We start from the raw sequence: 23,165 nt of genomic DNA, 5'->3' as shown, positions 1-23,165 counted from the left end.
CTTGTTCGATGTCATACAGCTGCCTGATGACACAGTTGTGATCTTAACCTAAAATATTTTCCCAATAGATTTATGTTTCCATTATTTTTATTGGGTATAAAAAATTGTGTCTTTTTATTAAGTGATAAAGCTATTTTTATTTCATTTAATAAAGAATGTACTGGAGACTGATAGAAAAAGGTTCATCACCTTCTTTAAAAGGAGTAAAGATTATAATATTAGTAAAGAATTTTCAGGAGGGAAAATTTTAAATCTAACTATCACCATCCTACCTAGCTCAGTGTTCTGGGAAATTATTATAAATTATATATAAATTATTATAAAACAAGTTTACTAAAAGTAAGAATGGATTTATATTGCAAAAAACTTAGAGCTTTGTTTGCCCAAACTCTTCATCCTACATTCTTAAGAATGGAGGTATTGATTTAAGAGCTTTTCTGAGGTCAATGAGCTACTCTGTAACAGAAGAGGAAATAGATATAATCTATATGTTTATCCTTCACAGTTTTTTCCCCCACTTTGGAGCAAAGATGAGAAAGCTTAACTTTCTTCCTCTTATGTCCATAGCCCCCTATCATAAGAGAAAAAATTGAAAAGATGAAAATATTCATGTATTATGCAAATCTCAATGATTTATGACATAAAATATACAATCATCTTCCACTAAGGCTGAATTGTGAAAGATAGTTTCTGAAGAAGCCAATGCCCCAAAGTATCTTACTAGCAATGAGAAAATAATTTTAACTGTTACGGCAGGAGGAGGTTTTTAGAATCCACAAGGGACAGAAAAAGAAAGCCCCCTTTTTTCTGAACATCCTAAGAAGCCACTCAGCTGAATCAAAATCAGACTATTACTAGCAAACCAAAAGCCCCTCCAGTGTTTCCTTCTGTCCCTTTAATCCCATCAAGGAAAACTGCTATCCTAACTTCAAATACTATAGACTTGCTTGTCTGTCTTTAAACTTCATTTAAATAGAGTAATAGAGTATTTACTCTTTTGTGTCTAATGTCTTTTGCACATTAATTTTGTGAAAATGTATTTCCTTCTGGTAGCAGTTCACACATTTTTCTCTTTTTAAGAGTTCTTATTTTATTTAGTGAAGAAAAAGTGACATTTTGTCTCTGTAGATAATAATAGTGGATTTCTGTAATGTGTAAACAACTTTTAAGATATTTATTTGTAACACTCATTTGTAAATCTCACTTGCAAATTAACTTACTTAACTTACTAAAGTTAAGCAATTAATGAATCAGTTGGTTGAAATTCTCTCCACCAACCTCCCAACCAAAACCCTCCTCTTCCAGAAAACTTTTGGCTCAAAATTCCATCCTGACTCTGTTCTCCTTTTGATTACTAGAGCACTGTCTGTATTTAGACATGTCTGGGTCTAACAAGTACATTTGAGTAGAAACTAGACTCTCTAACTGAACTGGAAAATTAAACCATAATTAGTTCATTCACTGATTTCTATTTCTCTCCTATTCAAGTGACTGAAGAGAAGTCCTTTGCAAAGTCAATGAATGAGACAAATCATTCTCGGGTGACCGAATTTGTGTTGCTGGGTTTATCTAGTACCCAGGAGCTCCAACCTTTCTTGTTTCTCATATTTTCACTGCTGTACCTAGCATTACTACTGGGAAACTTTCTCATCATCCTCACTGTAACCTCAGATCCCTGCCTTCATACCCCTATGTACTTTCTGCTTGCAAACCTCTCTCTTATAGATATATGTGTTGCCTCTTTGCTACCCCCAAAATGATTGCAGACTTTCTGGTTGAACGCAAGACTATTTCTTTTGAAGCCTGCCTGGCCCAGATTTTCTTTGTTCATCTATTTGCTGGGGGTGAAATGGTGCTCCTTGTATCCATGGCTTATGACCGTTACATTGCTATATGCAAACCTCTCCACTACACGACAATCATGAGCTGGCGTGTGTGTATTACTCCAGTCCTCATTCCATGGTGTGTGGGCTTCATCCATACCACTAGCCAGCTGGCATTTACTGTTAACTTGCCTTTTTGTGAGCCTAATCAAGTGGATAGTTTTTTCTGTGACCTCCCTTTAGTGACCAAACTGTTCTGCACAGACACTTATGTTATCAGTTTACTAATAGTTGCAGACAGTGGCCTTCTTTCTTTGAGTTCCTTCCTCCTGTTGGTTGTCTCTTACTCTGTGATACTCATCACAGTTAGGAGCCACTCCTCTGCTAGCACGGCCAAGGCCCGCTCCACACTGACTGCTCATATCACTGTGGTCATATTATTCTTTGGACCATGCATCTTCATCTATGTGTGGCCCTTCAGCAGTTATTCAGTTGACAAAAGTCCTTGCAGTGTTCTACACCATCTTTACTCCCATTTTAAACCCTGTTATCTATACTCTAAGGAATAAAGAAATGAAGGCAGCTATGTCAAAACTGAAGAGTCGCTATCTGAAGTCTGGCCAGGTTTCTGCAGTCATAAGAAATGTTCTTTTCCTAGAAACAAAGTAAATTTATAGAACTGTTATTACCACTGTAGCCTGTGGCTAGACATTTACAAATTGAATATCTGTGATATTAAAGCAAATCATTTTTACCAATAAGGAGGACTGATTAACTTGAATTAAAGAGTAATGATGATAAAAAAAATTGAATGAATTTTACTTATTTTTATACTTTCTTCCTCCAAATATGTGCTTTTATTCCTTTTTTTTCTATTTCCTACTTTTTGTTTAACCTCTTTAAGATACAGCCTTTGAAAACATTGAGAATGGAATTTATGTTTAAGTGATAATTAAACTGTATCTATCTCTCTCAAGATAGTGCTGCTCAGATGCCAATTTTAGAGTAATAATAGGTACATAACACTTTATCATAGAGATAATAAATATATTTGCATATATAATGTATGATATACTTAAGTAAGACTGCATTTCTCACTGTACTATGTAACTGACAGCATGAAGGCAATTCTAATTATCTAGTAAGGTGTAAAATGGCCTGGTTATACAGCAGAAGGCATTTATCTTCAACACTTTCACAAATCCTTCTCCAATGTTGTTGCTTAATATGCATTATTTATGGAAAACAATTCAGAGGATAAATGTACCAGTGTGTTCTGTGTCTGGTTATCTTAATTTCTGTTTAATACTGATAAAATAATCTGGAGAATTTCAGAGATAAATTACAATTCTCTACCTCTTGTCTTCACAATGATGAGAGACTGAGTCTAAGATAGAACATACTCTCTCCCCCAGGTCTTCATGATTTCTGTATTTTCAGATAGGAGTGAAAGTCACTCAGTCATGTCCAACTCTTTGCAACTGCATGGACTATGCAGTCCGTGGAATTCTCTAGGCCAGAACACTGGAGTGGGTAGCCTTTCCCTTCTCCAGGGGATCTTTCCAATCCAGGGATCGAACCCAGGTTTCCCACATTACGGGAAGATTCTTTATCAGCCGAGCCACAATGGAAGCCCAAGAATACTGGAATGGGTAGCCTTTCCCTTCTCCAGTGGATCTTCATGACCCAGGAATTGAACCAGAGTATCCTGCATTGCAGGTGGATTCTTTACCAACTGAGCTATCAGGGAAGCCCTTCAGATAGGTAAGGTAGTTTTCAAATAGATACTTGGTAGAAACTATCATATTTTTATGTGGACTTTTTCTTTATTTAACATCTTATTTTTTATATTGCCTAATGCATGTCCAGAAAATGACAGAAACCTATTTCAAGGCCTTAGGAATAGTCATGAATTTATCCTCCCCAGTCACAAAATCAATATTTATTAAGGATTTCTTACTATATGCTATTTTCAGTTTTTCCTCTTGTATTGAATTTGAGACTTCTATATTTCATACTGTGTTTGATTCTACCATATGTTATAATGTTAATGGACTATTTTCTAGTCTTACCCTTTAGAGTCTCTAATTGCAGCCATGAAATTAAAAGACACTCCTTGGAAGGAAAGTTATGATCAACAGACAGCATATTAAAAAGCAGAGATATTACTTTGCCAACAAAGGTCCGTCTAGTCAAGGCTATGGTTTTTCCAGTGGTCATGTATGGATGTGAGAGTTGGACTGTGAAGAAGCTGAGCACCGAAGAATTGATGCTTTTGAACTGTGGTGTTGGAGAAGACTCTTGAGAGTCTCTTGGACTGCAAGGAGATCCAACCAGTCCATTCTAAAGGAGATCAGCCCTGGGTGTTCATTGGAAGGACTGATGCTAAAGCTGAAACTCCAATACTTTGGCACCTCATGTGAAGAGTTGACCCATTGGAAAAACCCTGATGCTGGGAGGGATTGGGGGCAGGAGGAGAAGGGGACGACAGAGGATGAGATGGCTGGAGGGTATCACCGACTTGATGGACATGAGTTTGGCTGAACTCTGGGAGTTGGTGATGGACAAGGAGGCCTGGTGTGCTGTGATTCGTGGAGTCGCAGAGTCGGACATGACTGAGCAACTGAACTGAACTGAAATACTATAGGATATTTTCACTAAGTCTCATTGAGAAACTGGGAATAAATATAATTATAATAAATCAATTTTTATTAGAAAGTGAATACAGCTTGTCATATTTTAATAGATACAATAACATTTAAATGTTGTTTTATAAATTTAGCATGTATAATTATTGACTCACTTGAAAAAATTTTGTAATAAATTTTAGTATAGGATAGATTGTATGTGTATGTGTGTGATATTGGTAGCAAAGTATTAACTAGCATTCAATCAGAATGCTAACAAGTTGACTAGTAGTTTATTTTTATGATTATTTTTATTTGCCTGAAAAATTTTACTATAACTGCAAATTTTTCTCTAATAAAAGAACAAATAAACACAGCTTTATTAACATTTTATTAATTGAATTAGTTCTTCCTCCTCCAGAAAGTTATTTTTCTACTTCAGTTAATACAGTTGAATATTAATACTTTATTTATCTTCCATACATTATTTCAGCTGTCAACACAAGTTCTTCAAAGATTTCTTCCAGGTCTTTGATTAAATCTTACAGTCCTAAGTAATTTTATTAGATCTGCCTTCATCTCTTTATTCTAGAGATATACTATAGATCAAGTGGTTGAATACTGAAGTTAACATGGAATAGAACAGACTCAAACTTTTCTGGTTCTCTTGGATTCCCTGCTCTTGGACTCACATATACAATCACAATAGAGCCATAGAATAGGGACATCACAGTCAGATGGGAGGTACACGTAGAGAAAGCCTTAAACCACCTGTCTGCTGAGAGGACCCTAAACCAAGCTCTGATCACCAGGGTATAGGAGCTGGTAATGAAGAGTAAGGTAGAAAAAATGATGACTGAGTTACAGGTAGCACAGATGATCTCAGTGACAGGAGTTGGCATAAGGACAACTTTATAAGGAGATCTGGTTCACATAGGAAGTGATCAGTCTTATTGAGACAACAGAACTGGAGCTGAGGGATTAGGTAAATAGAGAAGAGGAAGTATAAGAAGCAACACACGCAGCAGCAGGCTCCCATATTGATATAGCATTGTACCATCATGACAGTGGGGTAGTGCAGGGGCCGGCAGATGGCAAGGTACCTGGCAAAGTCCATGGCAGACAAGCAGGTCTCGGTGGTGCCCATGGAGAAAAAGTAGAACTTCAGGAAGCAGCCAGAGAAAGAGATGGTGTTGGTTTCAGAGAGGTTAGCGAGCATATTGGACACAGAAGTGACATACCACATACCACAGAGTTTAGGTTTCTAATTGAATTTCACAAGTTTCTTTACACAACTAGAAGCATTTAAATTGTAAAATTCCAAAGAGCTGTATAACTTACATGATATTTTCTAGAAAACCATGCCTCCTATATAAGTACTAGATTCTTTTTAGTGTGGTGGCTCAGATGGTAAAGAATCTGCCTGCAATGCAGGAGACCCAGGTTCAATCCCTGGGTCATGAAGATTGTCTGGAGGAGGGTATGGCAACCCACTCCAGTATTCTTGCCTGGAGAATCCCATGGACAGAGGAGCCAGGTGGGCTACAGTCCATGGGGTCACAAAGAGTTGGACACGACTGAGCGACTATAGTTTTTTTTCACTTTCAATCCTTTATCAGCAGCATTCTGAAGGAAGATTTAAAGGATGGAGTCTTTTTTTTTTTTTTTGCCCCAGGAAAACACCTTTACTGGATTACTGGATTTACCTGGAGTCTAGTCGCTAAGGAATTTAGTGTGTTTCCCCTGTCTTCTTTTCTTTACCCCAAGGGATTTCCTCATGTGAAAGAAGTGAACGGATAGTTGAATAGCCACTGTAATTTCTTTTTATCCTGCATTAGTAAGCACATTTTTTGCTGCAATTTGGTCACCATCAAAATTGCCCTTATTATAACTTCTTAACTATTTAGCCATAGTTAAGTCTTTTTTCTAAACAATTTGATATTTTATATGTATTTAAAGAAAAGAACTTTAATACCACACATTATTTATTTAATTATTATAGTCATTTCATTAATTCTCCATTTTCCACAATATGCCTATTTTCTTTTATATAGGTAATTTATTTTTCATTCTTTTTCCTATCCTAGGTAATGCTTGAAATGTCACTGAAAGGTACTATTTAATTATAAATTATATGAATAATTTATTTTTAAATGATTAGATAAAGATTTTATAATCTCAGGGACATAATCAAAAGATTCCTTTTGAAAATGTGTGATAGAAAGCAATATTTTCAGGAATATCAAGATGGCAAAACAAAAAATAAGTAAGTATGCTTGTGACTCATATCGCCCCATAAACTTTGTGACAGATTTGGATATGCCATAAAATACTTGAGAAACTTTTATTTTAAAGTAGTGATTTGGAGTTTGTGTTTGATCTCTGGTCTTGACAAATACTTATTAAAATATAAAATGAATATAAAAGTTGGAAAAATCATCTATAATAAAGAATAAATGTATAAATAAGCATAATAGTATGTTTTGTGACCTTCGATTAGGTAAAGATTTCTTAGATATGAAACCAGCATCACAAGTGATAAGGTAAAAAGATAAGTTGGATTTCATTAAAATTCAAAACTTCAAAGGACAATCATAAAAGTAAAAATGTAACTCACAGATTGATAAAAGATATTTGCAAATTATTTATCTAATAAGTGACTTATATCCAGAGTATATGTAAAGACCTTTACAGTTGAGAATTAGAAAGATGAATAGGCTAATGATTTTAAAAATTATCAAGGATTTGAATATATATTTCCCAGTGAAGACATGGAAGTGGCCAATAAGCACACTGAAAGATAATCAGCATCCTTATCATTAGGGAAATGCAAGTGAGCACCATAATAAGATACCTCTTCGTATATACAAGGATAGCTAAAGGACAAATAAAAAAGAAAGAGCAAACAAGTGTTGGTGAGGATAGAGAGAAACTGAACCCATACATTTCATACTATGCTGATATGATAGTAAAGATGGCACAGTCACTTCGGAAAATAGTCTGACAATTCCTCAAAATGTTAAATAGTTAACATATGACACAACGATTCCTTTCCCTGGAGTAAATCCCCCAAAGTGAAAATATATGTTCATACAAAAACTTGTTCATGTATAACTCATAATAGACTAATGATGGAAACAACTCAAACATCCATCAACTATTGAAAAGATAAAATGTGGGTATATCCATACTAAGAAATGCTATTCAGCCATAAAAAGGAATAAAGTACAGATAAACATGCCCAGCAAAAATGAATCTTGTACACATTATGTTAAGTGAAAGAAGTTGGTCACAAAAGGTCACATATATTGTATGATTCCATTTATATGAAATTTGGAGAATTAACAAATCTGTAGAACAGAAAGTAGATCAGTTGTTTCCAAGGACTGGAAAGAGGAAGGATGGGGGAGTAATAACTAATGGATTCATGGTCTTTTTGTGGAATGAGGAAAATCTGGCTGGCAGTATGAGATGCTATTGTTCTTGACATAGTTAGCAAAGCAAATCTAGCAATTTCTGTAATCGCAACAAAACCTGAGGGTCACTGGTTGTTATTTCTAGCTTGTAGAATACACAAATGATGTATAAAGAAAAGGCAGTGTATGGTTTATTTTATAGAGAATTTATTTTAAAAATAATTATTAGATTAAACATATAATGGAGAAATAACGGCAACCATCTGGATCCAAATTCTGAGTATTTAAACTAAATCTTGGTGAGAAAGTGGGAAGTACAATTATGATAAATGAACTTTTATAAAGAGGTTAATTAATCTTGTCATGTCTTTAATATTGACATATAAATTAAAATTTAAATGTTGTTTTGTAAATTTAGCATGCCTTTTGACTTACCAGAGAAATATCAGTAATAAATATTTGATTATTGTGTATACATGTGTAACTGATATGCTAACATCAAAATTTTAATATTAAGTCTGAATGCCAGGAAGAAGATTGATTATTTTTTCTTTGATCATTTTTATTTGAATATGAAAAAATTTTACTATTAATGTAAATTTTCTCAAACAAAAAAATGGACAGATGGCCACAGTTAATTTAATAAACATTTCATTACATTTGACTATGTTCTTCTCCCTCCCTCAAATATATTTGTCTAATGTGGTTAATACAATTGAATGCTAATCTTTCAATCATTTGTTTCACATATATTATTTCAGTTGCACACACAAGTTCTTCAAAGATTTCTGCCAGGCCTCTGCCTAAATCTCACAGTCTTAAATAATTTTCTCAGAGCCTCCTTCATCTCTTTATTCCGGAGACTATAGATCAAGGGGTTGAAGAGTGGAGTTAGCACAGAATAAAACAAAGTCACATATTTCTGAATCCCGGCTGGATTGCCTGCTGTTGGGCTCACATATACGACCATAATAGAGCCATAGAACAGAGACACTACAGACAGATGGGAGCCACATGTAGAGAAAGCCTTATGCCGGCCTTCTGCTGAGGGGACCCTAAGCACAGCTCTGATCACCAGGGTGTAGGAGCTGGTAATGAAGAGTAAGGTGGAGAAAATGAGGACTGAATTGTAGATGGCACAGATAATCTCAGTGACAGGAGCTGGTGCACAAGACAGCTTTATAAGGGGTCCTGGATCACATAGGAAGTGATCAATTTTATTGAGACAACAAAAGGGGAGTTGAGAGATTAGATATATAGGCAAGAGGAAGTACAAGAAGCCACACACCCAGCAGCAGGCTCCCATCCTGATGCAGCGTTGCACTGGCATGACAGCGGGGTAGTGAAGGGGCCTGCAGATGGCAAGGCACCTGTCAAAGGCCATGGCAGACAGGAAGAAGGTCTCAGTGGTGCCCATGGAGAAGAAGAAGTAGAACTGCAGAAAGCAGCCAGAGAAGGAGATGGTGTTGGTCTCAGAAAGAAAGTTGGCTAGCATATTAGGGACAGTGGAGGTGACAAACCAGATCTCCAGGAAGGAAAAATTGGCCAGCAGGATGTACATTGGAGTTTGCAGTTGATAGTCGCACCTCACAGCACAAATAATGCACAGATTTCCAATGAGTGTCAGAATATATGTCCCAGAAAAAACTGAGAAACAGAGGATCCGAATTTCCCAAGTATAAGGGAAGCCTAAAAGGATGAATTTCCTCACAGAGCTAGAGCAATTCTCTACATGGGTATACTTATTTGTTTTCAAAGCTGCAAAAGAATGACAGATTTCCATGTTAGAATTGGCCTTACAAAATATTACTCATTAGGGCAGATGACTTGCTTTGAGCCATGTTACTTTGTGCTGTACTTAGTTGCATCCAGCTCTTTGGTACCCCATGGACTGTAGCCCACCAGGCTCATCTGTCCATGTGATTCTCCAGTCTAGAATACTGAGGTGGACATGCCCTCCTCCATGAGAGCTTCCCAACCCAGGGATCGAACACACATCTCCCACATTGCAGGCGGATTCTTTACTGTCTGAGCCACCAGGGAAGCTCAAGAATACTGGAGTGGGAAGCCTATCCCTTCTCCAGTGGATCTTCCTGACCCAGGAATTGAATCGTGGTCTCCTGCATTGCAGGCAAATTCTTTACTAGCTGAGCTACCTACCATACACAGAGATGTTACCATGATTTTCAAGTATTCATATTCCTATTCTGGATATAATAAAAACAAAGTGAACAAAGAGCTTTCCTAATTTCCTACAGCTAACAAAGTGTTGACAATAAGTAAATATGTATAAGGACTTACCATTTTAAATAATACTGAAAAAAACACAGATTCCCTCCCCACCAAAAAAAAAAACAAACAAAAACACAGCCAAGTTAACTCAGTGTTTGTGACGTACAAAGACATTAAAGATAATGCTATTCTTTGTTCTTCTGGTGAGAAATGCTTTGAGTTGAATTAAGGACAATATCAATAAATCTAAATCCTTTATACAACTTTAAATTTCTTTGAGTTAGGTTATGAGAAATATTCCTATATCTTTTTAAGAATAGATTATAAGTTAATATTAAAATGAAAATTTACAAGAGTTCACATTTCAATTCCTCCCTTCAGTAAAAACACACTATCGAAAATACATGTTAAAATTAAGTAGTATCAGTTATTAAAACATGTTTAATAATTAAACTTTATGTTTAATAATTAAAACATGACTTTAATAATAAAGTCATGTTTACTTATGCTCATAAAAAATGTCCTAAATTTTGAAATCTCGAGCACAAATAAAATTCCTTGCCTGCTACTCATTAAAAGTAACAGAAAGTAAGGGGATAGACTTTTCTGAAAGAAGGTGTATCCATTCATTTTCTGGAATTTTCCCTGATTTAGGATCAGAAAACCCTTATATAGAGTGGGAATAAAAAGGAGCACCTGGCAAGATCCTTTAAGAGTTTTAGCAAATGTTTGAAGTAACGCTTTTTATAAGCTCTCATATAAAATCTCAGCTATGATTCTGGAGAAATAGTACTTTTCTAATTTGCATATTAAGTTATAAAATGAGAAGGGGTAGAAGAAAGAAATAAGGAGAGCTTAGACACATGTGAGCTTTACCTTACCTGAAGATACAAGGTGAATATCATAGAATTCTGTAGAGTTGAATGCCATTTTCCACATCTGAGTATACAGAAAAACAAAATACAACAGTTTTCTCATATCTCAGAAACACCAGATATAGTAGTGCTCCATGAATTATTATGGGAATTCATATGAATTGCTGAATAGGCTTTTAGGAACAACCTTATGGGATTAAGAAGTCAGTCTTAGGTACTCTTCAGGTTTCCCCTCTGTAGGTCTCCCTTTTTGTAAAGGCAAGGTGACAGCGGGAAAGAAAATCATGGTCTAGACAGAATCAAAAGGAGAATTTAAATATTGTTCCCTTTTATGTTCTGTAGAGGCCATCTTTGGAAATTGGCCCTCTAGAGAGGGAATTCATAACACAGTTGAACCTGGTTTCCTATTTTGGTCTTTATTCAGCAAGCTGGATTAAGTTTCAGATTCTTACACATTTTCTATTCTAATTTGAAGATTTCTCTTTTGTAATAATGAGGAGGAATAGAAACAAAAAAAAATGGCAGGGAAAGTTTGCTGTTTTAGCTCTGATGGAAAGTAAATTTATCTCTAGTGATTAGAAGAAAGTTGTGACTGGCAAGGAGACTTGATTTTACACTTGAAGAAAAGTCTCTGGAATAAAAGTTAGCATAGAGATTAGGAGTCTGTGTATTTAACTGTATTGAAGACCCTTTTGCATGTGTTAATTCCATCTTTGATGCCCTACCCCAAGCTCACTACTACCACCACGTTGAGAGACACATTCTTTAGCTATGAATATGATATTTTAAAATAAAAAGTAATTTATAAAAATTTACCATGCAGTTCAGTTCAGTCACTCAGTTGTGTCTGACTTTTTGCAACCCCATGAATCGCAGCACGCCAGGCCTCCCTGTCCATCACCAACTCCCGGAGTTCATTCAGACTCACGTCCATCGAGTCAGTGATGCCATCCAGCCATCTCATCCTCTGTTGTCCCCTTCTCCTCCTGACCCCAATCCCTCCCAGCATCTGTGTCTTTTCCAATGAGTCAACTCTTCGCATGAGGTGGCCAAAGTACTGGAGTTTCAGCTTCAGCATCGTTCCCTCCAAAGAAATCCCAGGGCTGATCTCCTTCAGAATGGACTGGTTGGATCTCTTTGCAGTCCAAAGGACTCTCCAGAGTCTTTTCCAACACCACAGTTCAAAAGCATCAATTCTTTGGTGCTCAGCCTTCTTCACAGTCCAACTCTCACATCCATACATGACCACAGGAAAAACCATAGCCTTGACTAGACTGACCTTTGTTGGCAAAGTAATGTCTCTGCTTTTGAATATGCTATCTAGGTTGGTCATAACTTTCCTTCTAAAGAGGAAGAGTCTTTTAATTTCATGGCTGCAGTCACCATCTGCAGTGATTTTGGAGCCCCCCAAAATAAAGTGAGTCACTGTTTCCACTGTTTCCCCATCTATTTCCCACGAAGTGATGGGACCAGATGCCATGATCTTCGTTTTCTGAATGTTGAGCTTTAAGCCAACTTTTTCACTCTCCACTTTCACTTTCATCAAGAGGCTTTTTAGTTTCTCTTCACTTTCTGCCATAAGGGTGGTGTCCAAGCCAGGCTTCAGCAATACGTGAATTGCGAACTTCCTGATGTTCCACCTGGTTTTAGAAAAGGCAGAGGAACCAGAGATCAAATTGCCAACATCTGCTGGATCATGGAAAAAGCAAGAGAGTTCCAGAGAAACATCTATTTCTGCTTTATTGACTATGCCAAAGCCTTTGACTGTGTGGATCACAACAAACTGTGGAAAATTCTGAAAGAGATGGGAATACCAGACCACCTGACCTGCCTCTTGAGAAATCTGTATGCAGGTCAGGAAGCAACAGTTAGAACTGGACATGGAACAACAGACTGGTTCCAAATAGGAAAAGGAGTACGTCAAGGCTGTATATTGTCACCCTGTTTATTTAACTTATATGCAGAGTACATCATGAGAAACGCTGGACTGGAAGAAACACAAGGTGCAATCAAGATTGCTGAGAGAAATATCAAGAACCTCAGATATGCAGATGACACCACCATGCAGTTAGCCACTTTAATAACATGTTTGAATGATTCTGTACTAAAATATTAGTATTATTATATGGATATATAAGGTTTTACACAATGACTACCTAATTGTTGAGCCCTTGGAGTTGGTGATGGACAGAGAGACCTGGTGTGCTGCGATTCATGGGGTCACAAAGAGTCGGACACAGCTGAGCGACTGAAATGAACTGAACTGAACTGAACTAGGTGTGATAACCAGAGTTACAAAGATTATATTATATTAAGCCACATTCTAGAGTAAAATATTTCCAAATAATATAATATTATCAAGTAAGATGTATACCTTAAGGGTTATCCCTAATTGTATCATATGTTAATATAATATATAAATATAACATAATTTTTAATTAATAGAAGTAACATAAGAATGTCTTGATAGATGTAGAAGCAAAAATAGATAAAATTGAAACCCATTTTTGACAAAGCAAACCAGAAAAAGACATAGATAATTTAACTAGGTAGAAAAAAACCTCTTAATTAGAAATAATTTGCAAAATCATACTTTAGTAGTAAAACACAAAAACATTACAATTAAAATCAAGGACAAAACAAAATATTCATATGACAGAGTTATTGTTCTAACTGATTCATTTTCCTTCTTTACTAGAGGATAATATTTCTATTATAGCAAACACCCTTTTCCAACAACACAAGCGAAGACTCTACACATGGACATCACCAGATGGTCAACACTGAAATCAGATTGATTATACTCTTTGCAGCTAAAGATGGAGAAGCTCTATACAGTCAGCAAAAACAAGACCAGGAGCTGACTGTGGCTCAGATCATGAACTCCTTATTGCCAAATTCAGACTGAAATTGAAGAAAGTAGGGAAAACCACTAGACCATTCAGGTATGACCTAAATCAAATCCCTTATGATTATACAGTGGAAGTGAGAAATAGATTTAAGGGCCTAGATCTGATAGACTGCCTGATGAAGTATGGACTGAGATTTGTGATGTTGTACAGGAGACAGGGATCAAGATCATCCCCATGGAAAAGAAACGCAAAAAAGGAAATGGCTGTCTGAGGAGGCCTTACAATTAGCTGTGAAAAGAAGAGAAGTGAAAAGCAAAGGAGAAAAGGAAACATATAAGCATCTGAATGCAGAGTTTCAAATAATAGCAAGAAGAGATAAGAAAGCCTTCCTCAGCAACCAATGCAAAGAAATAGAGGAAAACAACAGAATGGGAAAGACTAGAGATCTCTTCAAGAAAATTAGAGATACCAAGGGAATATTTCATGCAAAGATGGGCTCAATAAAGGACAGAAATGGTATGGACCTAACAGAGGCAGTAGATATTAAGGAGATGGCAGGAATACACAGAAGAACTGTACAAGAAAGATCTTCACGACCAAGATAATAACGATGGTGTGATCACTGACCTAGAGTCAGACATCCTGGAATGTGAAGTCAAGTGGGCCTTAGAAATCAAATCTACAAACAAAGCTAGTGGAGGTGATGGAATTCCAGTTGAGCTATTCCAAATCCTGAAAGATGATGCTGTGAAAGTGCTGCACTCAATATGCCAGCAAATTTGGAAAACTCAGCAGTGGCCACAAGACTGGAAAAGGTCAGTTTTCATTCCAATTCCAAAGAAAGGAAATGTCAAAGAATGCTCAAACTACTGCACAATTGCACTCATCTTACACGCTAGTAAAGTAATGCTCCAAATTCTCCAAGTCAGGCTTTAGCAATACATGAACTGTGAACTTCCTGATGTTCAAGCTGGTTCTAGAAATGGCAGAGAATCCAGAGATCAAATTGCCAACATCTGCTGGATCATGGAAAAAGCAAGAGAGTTCCAGAGAAACATCTATTTCTGCTTTATTGACTATGCCAAAGCCTTTGACTGTGTGGATCACAACAAACTGTGGAAAATTCTGAAAGAGATGGGAATACAAGACCACCTGATCTGCCTCTTGAGAAATCTGTATGCAGGTCAGGAAGCAACAGTTAGAACTGGACATGGAACAACAAACTGGTTCCAAATAGGAAAAGGAGTACGTCAAGGCTGTATATTGTCACCCTGTTTATTTAACTTCTATGCAGAGTACATCACAAGAAACACTGGGCTAAAAGAAGCACAAGCTGGAATCAAGATTGCAGGGAGAAATATCAATAACCTCAGATATGCAGATGACACCACCCTTATGGCACAAAGTGAAGAGGAACTAAAAAGTCTCTTGATCAAAGTGAAAGTGGAGAGTGAAAAAGTTGGCTTAAAGCTCCACATTCAGAAAATGGAGATCATGGCATCTGGTCCCATCACTTCAGGGCAAATAGATGGGGAAACAGTGGAAACAGTGTCAGACTTTATTTTTTGGGGCTCCAAAATCACTGCAGATGGTGATTGCTGCCATGAAATTAAAAGCTGCTTACCCCTTGGAAGGAAAGTTATGACCAACCTAGATAGCATATTCAAAAGCAGACACATTGCTTTGCCAACAAAGGTCCATCTAGTCAAGGCTATGGTTTTTCCAGTAGTCATGTATGGATGTGAGAGTTGGACTGTGAAGAAAGCTGAGCGCCGAAGAATTGATGCTTTTGAACTGTGGTGTTAGAGAAGACTCTTGAGAGTCCCTTGGACTGCAAGGAGATCCAACCACTCCATTCTGAAGGACATCAGCCCTGATATTTCTTTGGAAGAAATGATGCTAAAGCTGAAAGTCTAGTACTTTGGCCACCTCATGGGAAGAGTTGACTCATTGGAAAAGACTCTGATGCTGGGAGGGATTGGGGTCAGGAGGAGAAGGGGACGACAGAGGATGAGATGGCTGGATGGCATCACTGACTCGATGGACCTAAGTCTGAGTGAACTCCGGGAGTTGGTGATGGACAGGGAGACCTGGCATGCTGCTATTCATGGGCACACAAAGTGTTGGACACGACTGAGTGACTGAACTGAACTGAACTGAATATTTCTGTGTTTCACAAATGTTAGACTAGGCAATGTGACCTGTTTTGCACAATAAGACAAATTTACATATGGCACTTTTAAAGAAAACCTTTAAGAACCATTATGCAATGCACCATAGCTTTTTCCCATGCAATAAAGTAAACCCATGGCTGATTCATGTCAATGTATGGCAAAAACCACTATAATATTGTAAAGTTATTCAGTTCAATTCAGTTCAGTTGCTCAGTTGTGTCCGACTCTTTGCAATGCCATGAACCACAGCATGCCAGGCCTCCCTGTCCATCACCAACTCCTGGAGTCAATTCAAACCCATGTCCATTGAGTCGGTGATACCATCCAACCATCTCATCCTCTGTTGTCCCTCAATCTTCTTCTCCTGCCCTCAATCTTTCCGAGCATCAGGGTCTTTTCAAATGAGTCAGCTCTTAGCATCAGGTGACCAAAACATTGGAGTTTCAGCTTCAACATCAGTTCTTCCAATGAACATCCAGGACTGATCTCCTTTAGAATGGACTGGTTGGATCTCCTTGCAGTCCAAGGGACTCACAGGAGTGTTCTCCAACACCACAGTTAAAAAGTATCAAATCTTTGGTGCTCAGCTTTCTTTATAGTCCAACTCTCACATCCATACATGACCACTGGAAAAACCATAGCCTTGACTAGATGGACCTTTGCTGGCAAAGTAATGTCTCTGCTTTTTAATTTGTGGTCTAGGTTGCTTATAACTTTTCTTCCAAGGAGTAAGCGGCTTTTAATTTCATGGCTGCAATCACCATCTGCAGTGATTTTGGAGCCCAGAAAAATGAAGTGTGCCACTGTTTCCACTGTTTCCCCATCTATTTGCCATGAGGTGATGGGACCAGATGCCATGATCTTCGTTTTCTGAATTATGAGCTTTAAGCCAACTTTTTCACTCTCCTCCTTCACGTTCATCAAGAGGCTCTTTAGTAATTAGCCTCCAATTAAAAAAATAAATTAATTAGGAAAAAAATCCTATTTGCAGGGCAGGAATAGAGACACAGATATAGAGAATGATGTGTGGACATAGTAGGGGAAGCGAAGGGTGGGATGAACTGAGAGAGTTGCATTGACATGTATTCTTTACCATGTATAAAATAGCTAACTAGCACGAAGCTGCTGTATATTACAGGGAGCCCAGCTCAGTGTTCTGTGATGACTTAGACGGGTAGGATGGGAGGGGAGGTACAAGAGGGAGAGAAAAATATATATACCAACCAGAAGCAGCAAGTCAATGCGAGTTTAAAAAAAAAAAAGAACTTGGTGTAAGTCACTGATACTTACAGGTTCTTAAAAGATAACATAATTGGGGGAAAGTCACTTGATACATCATCATCACTGCTCCTATATACACCAACGAAATGAGACAAAGGTAATAATATACAGGCATGAATATTATGAAGAGAAATTTTGATTGTTGGCTTAGAATTGAATGACCACCAAGAAGAAGAGAATCAACTAAAACACAAAATGATTCAATAAGTTGACTAACTACAAAACATGTAGGTAATAAAACTTTCCTTTTATGGATGAGAAGATTTGTAAATTCTTATGGGTAAACTACTTCATTTTTAATAGCAACACAAATCATCTGGAAATAAACTTTGAAAGATAGTACATGCACCATTAAGAAAATGTGAATCTTTACAGAGGTATATACATAAAAAAAAAAAAAAACAGATTATCTGGAAAGTTATACCATGTTCTTTCATGGATTGACTTCTTAGTGTTAAGCATAAACATTTAACAAGGCAGTACACAAATCCAAGGCAGTCTAGACAATTGCAGTCAGACTGTGGGAAAGAAACTGTAATAGAAGTTTTCAACTTGAGAAAGAGATTTAAAAAATGTCCTTTGAAATAAATCTCAGGATAATAAATGTATTTTGAAAAAGTAAAGTAATGATGTAAGATTTGATCTATCAGATACACAAAATGAAAAGACAACTTATAGAATGGGAGAAAATGTTTGCAAATGTTGCCAGCATCACCCTGATATCGACATCAGACAAAAACATCACAAAAAAAGAAAACTACAGGTCAATATCACTGATGAACGTGGAGGCACAAATCCTCCAAAAAACTTGCCAAACAAATTAAACAATGCTTAAAATGATTATACACCATGATCCAGTGGTGCTTATCTCAGAAGAATAAAGACCAAATATCATTTTAATAGATCCAGAGAAAGCTTTTGACAATATTCAACATGCATTTATGATAAAAACTCTATGCAAAGTGGATATAGAGGGAAGGTACTTCAACATAAAAAAGCCATATACAATAAGCCCACAGCTAACATCATACTCACTGTTGAAAATCTGAAAACATTTTCTTTAAGATCAGGAACAAGACAAGAATGCCCACTCTTACCACTTTTATTTTTCATAGACTCTTCAGTAGATGTCGTTGGAAAACCTGGATGGCTACATGCAAAAGGACTAAACTAGATTACTTTCTCATGCCCTTTATAAAAATTAATTTAAAATAGATTAAAGACTCAATGGGGTCACAAACAGTTGGACACAACTGAGCAACTAACATTTTCACTTCACTTTTTTTTCTAAAGTGTAAAGCCTCAAACCATAAAACTCCTAGCAGAAAATGCAGGAAGTATGCTCTCTGACAATGGTCATAGCATTATTTTTCTAGATCAATCTCTTTAAGCAAAGGAAATAATAAAATAAATAAATGTGAATACAGAAAACTTTGCCTTTTGCATGGCAAAGTAAACCATCAACAAAGTGAAAAGGCAGCTTACTAAACTGGAGAAGTCATTTTCTTTTTTTATTTTTTTATTTTTAACTTTACAATATTGTATTGGTTTTGCCATATATCAAAATGAATCCGCCACAGGTATACATGTGTTCCCCATCCTGAACCCTCCTACCTCCTCCCTCCCCATACCATCCCTCTGGGTCATCCCAGTGTACCAGCCCCAAGCATCCAGTATTGTGCATCGAACCTGGACTGGCGACTCATTTCATATTATAATATTATACATTTTTCAATGCCATTTCCAAAATCATCCCACACTCTCCCTCTCCCACAGAGTCCAAAAGACTGTTCTATACATCAGTGTCTCTTTTGCTGTCTCATATACACTGTTATCATTTTCAAATAATACACATGATATGGGGTTAATATCCAAAATATATAAATTACTCATATACCTCAACAACAAAAACCAACCAGTTGAAAAATGGGCCTGCATTGACATTTTTCTAAAGAAGACATACATCTGGCCAACAGGCACATGATAGGATATTCAACATCAGAAATCATCAGAGAATTGCAACTGAAAGCCATAATGACAGAATGGCTATCATCAAAAAGACAACAAATAAGGAGTATTGATGAGGATGTGGATAAAAGGAAACACTTGTATACTGCCGGTGGAATTGTAAATTGGTGCAGTCACTATGGAAAAAGTATGAAGTTTCTTCAAAAAATTAAAATATAACTGTCATATGATTCGGCAATTTCATGTCTGAGTATTTATCAAAGAAAACAGAACCTTTAATTGAAAAAGATATATGTACCCCAATGTTTATTGTAGCATTATTTATAATAGCCAAAATATGGAAACAACCTAAATTTCATTACCCTGACATCAAAGCCAGACAAAGCCATAGGAAATGAAAACTACAGACCAGTGTCTCTAATGAATGCTGAAATAAAAATCATCAAAGAATACTATCATAGAGAATTTAACAGCATATTAAAAGGATTATACACTGTGACAAAGTGGGTTTTTTTCCTGGAATGCAAGGATGGTTTAAACGATGAAGAGTAGTCACAGTAACATGTTAACTACATGAAGGACTAAACCCATATGAGTACCTCAACTAATGCAGAAAAAACATCTGACAAAACTCCTCACCCTTACATGGTAAGAAACATTAAAAACAAAAAACACTAGGGGTAGAAGTGAATTATCTCAACATAATAAAGATCATTTAGGAAAAGATTCACAGCTAACATTAGAGCCAATGGTGAAAGACTGAAAACATTTCCTCTAGATTAGAAATAAGGCAAGAATTCCCACTCTTACCTCTACTATTCAACATAAGAGGAAGTCCAGAGCCATTACACAAGAAAAAGAGGTAAATATTATTCTGAAATAGAAAAGGAAGAAGTAAAATAATTTCTGATTGCAGACAACATGATCTTATAAGTAAAAAACCCTACAGATTCCAACAAACTGTTAGATCTTATGAACAAATTCAGCAAAGTTGTAGGATAAAAACTCAAAACACAAAAAAATTATCTGCACTTCTAGATACTTTCAGTTCAGTTCAGTTCAGTCACTCAGTCATGTCCAACTCTTTGCAACCCCATGAATCGCAGCATGCCAGGCCTCCCTGTCCGTCACCAACTCCCAGAGTTCACTCAGACTCACGTCCAATCAAGTCAGTGAGGCCATCCAGCCATCTCATCCTCTGTTGTCCCCTTCTCCTCTTGCCCCTAATCCCTCCCAGCATCAGAGTCTTTTCCAATGAGTCAACTCTTCGCATGAGGTGGCCAAAGTCTCAAATAAAATTAAATATCATTCATTTACAATAGTATCAAAATTAAAATAGGAATGAAGCTAACATAAGGAGGTTGAAGATACATACACTGAAAACTATAACATACTGTTGAACTAAATTATAGAGCCAAATAAATGTAAATACATTCTGTGTTCATGGATTGGAAGACATAATATTGTTAAGATGTGCATACTAGCCAAAGTAATCTGTAGATTCAATACAGTAATATTTAGGCTAAGTGAATATAGCAAAGTCACTACAACTGTTTAAAAAATATTAAAGAAAAAGAAATTTGCAGTTCAAAAATAACATAAAGAGTAAAAAAATCTAACTAAACTTTACTCTGAAAACTAAAGCACATAACTGAGAGAAATTAACTGAAGCCATATGTTCATGTTTATGTACACATGCCTCATTGCTGTTATATGGCAATGATCCCAAACAGTTACATTGTTTGACTGATATATTAAAATTCCAATTAGTATCCTTATATATGCTAAAGGAAGTTGATAAGCTAATTCTATCAGATCAGATAAGATCAGTCGCTCAGTCGTGTCTGACTCTTTGCGACCCCATGAATCGCAGCATGCCAGGCCTCCTGTCCGTCACCAACTCCCAGAGTTCACTCAGACTCACGTCCAATCAAGTCAGTGAGGCCATCCAGCCATCTCATCCTCTGTTGTCCCCTTCTCCTCCTGCCCCCAATCCCTCCCAGCATCAGAGTCTTTTCCAATGAGTCAACTCTTCGCATGAGGTGGCCAAAGTCTCAAATAAAATTAAATATCATTCATTTACAATAGTATCAAAATTAAAATAGGAATGAAGCTAACATAAGGAGGTTGAAGATACATACACTGAAAACTATAACATACTGTTGAACTAAATTATAGAGCCAAATAAATGTAAATACATTCTGTGTTCATGGATTGGAAGACATAATATTGTTAAGATGTGCATACTAGCCAAAGTAATCTGTAGATTCAATACAGTAATATTTAGGCTAAGTGAATATAGCAAAGTCACTACAACTGTTTAAAAATATTAAAGAAAAAGAAATTTGCAGTTCAAAAATAACATAAAGAGTAAAAAAATCTAACTAAACTTTACTCTGAAAACTAAAGCACATAACTGAGAGAAATTAACTGAAGCCATATGTTCATGTTTATGTACACATGCCTCATTGCTGTTATATGGCAATGATCCCAAACAGTTACATTGTTTGACTGATATATTAAAATTCCAATTAGTATCCTTATATATGCTAAAGGAAGTTGATAAGCTAATTCTATCAGATCAGATAAGATCAGTCGCTCAGTCGTGTCTGACTCTTTGCGACCCCATGAATCGCAGCACGCCAGGCCTCCCTGTCCATCACCAACTCCCGGAGTTCACTCAGACTCACATCCATCGAGTCAGTGATGCCATCCAGCCATCTCATCCTCTGTTGTCCCCTTCTCCTCTTGCCCCCAATCCCTCCCAGCATCAGAGCCTTTTCCAATGAGTCAACTCTTCGCATGAGGTGGCCAAAGTACTGGAGTTTCAGCTTTAGCATCAGTCCTTCCAAAGAAATCCCAGGGCTGATCTCCTTTAGAATGGACTGGTTGGATCTCCTTGCAGTCCAAGGGACTCTCAAGAGTCTTCTCCAACACCACAGTTCAAAAGCATCAGTTCTCTGGCGCCTCAGCTTTCTTTACAGTCCAACGCTCACATCCATACATGACTACTGGAAAAACCATATTCTTGACTAGACGGACTCCTTGACGAGACTTCCCTGGTGGCTCAGATGGTAAAAGCAACTGCCTACAAAGTGGGAGACCTACAATGAGATCTTCCTAGAGGGTTGGGCAGATCCCCTGGAGAAGGAAATGGCAACCCATGCTAGTATTCCTGCCTGGAAAATCCCATGGACAGGGGAGCCTGGAAGGCTACAGTCCATGGGGTCACAAAGAGTCAGACAAGACTGAGCAATGCCACTTCACTTGACTAGACAGAACTTTGTTGGCAAAGTAGTCTCTGCTTTTTAATATGCTGTCTAGTTTGGTCATAACTTTCCTTCCAAGGAGTAAGCTCTTTTAATTTCATGGCTGCAGTCACCATCTGCAGTGATTTTTGAGCCCCCCAAAATAAAGTCAGCCACTGTTTCCACTGTTTCCCCATCTATTTGCCATGAAGTGATGGGGCTGGATGCCATGACCTTAATTTTCCTAATGTTGAGCTCTAAGCCAACTTTTTCACTCTCTTCTTTCACTTTTATCAAGTAGCTCTTTAGTTCCTCTTCACTTTCTGCCATAAGGGTGGTGTCATCTGCATATCTGAGTTTATAGATATTTCTCCCAGCAGTCTTGATTCCAGCTTGTGCTTAAAGAGTATACAAATAATTAAAAACCCAAAGATGTTCATGAATACTGCTGATGAGGCAAACACAAATTAAAATAATGAACTATTATTTTACCTGTCATATTTGCAAAATTACAACAAAGATTGATATTATCCAGTGTTGGAAAGCTTGCAAAATAGCACCATGTATATTGTTCACAGGAGGGAAAAACAGTCTGTCAACATTCTTCTCAGAAATTTCACTCTCAGGCCTATATTCCTTCCAAATACCCAATAAATACCTAAATAACTA

General features: G+C 37.0%; 2 protein-coding genes across 2 annotated transcripts; one reads left to right on the top strand and one right to left on the bottom strand.

The window, feature by feature from the left end:
• The first annotated feature begins 1,451 nt into the window (after window positions 1–1,451).
• LOC102270349 (olfactory receptor 4K15-like) lies at window positions 1,452–2,492 on the top strand. The gene is given in 3 exon segments (XM_014482611.2): window positions 1,452–1,737; window positions 1,740–2,320; window positions 2,322–2,492. Coding segments are annotated over 3 exon segments (972 nt in total). The 5' UTR covers window positions 1,452–1,517.
• A 6,152-nt stretch (window positions 2,493–8,644) lies between these two features.
• LOC102278292 (olfactory receptor 11H4) lies at window positions 8,645–9,649 on the bottom strand. The gene has a single exon (XM_005908870.3). It carries the CDS (start codon window positions 9,647–9,649, stop codon window positions 8,645–8,647), a length of 1,005 nt encoding a protein of 334 aa, XP_005908932.3.
• Between the last annotated feature and the right edge of the window lie 13,516 nt (window positions 9,650–23,165).

The sequence above is a fragment of the Bos mutus genome, chromosome 10, assembly GCF_027580195.1.
Source record: "Bos mutus isolate GX-2022 chromosome 10, NWIPB_WYAK_1.1, whole genome shotgun sequence".
Taxonomy (NCBI): Eukaryota; Metazoa; Chordata; class Mammalia; order Artiodactyla; family Bovidae; genus Bos; species Bos mutus.
The sequence above is the reverse complement of the archived record's forward strand: the minus strand, read 5'-3'. Positions and strand labels throughout refer to the sequence as shown.

Coding starts and splice junctions, on each gene's coding strand:
- LOC102278292 (XM_005908870.3), bottom strand. CDS start 9,649: ATGGAAATCTGTCATTCTTTTGCAGCTTTGAAAACAAATAAGTATACC.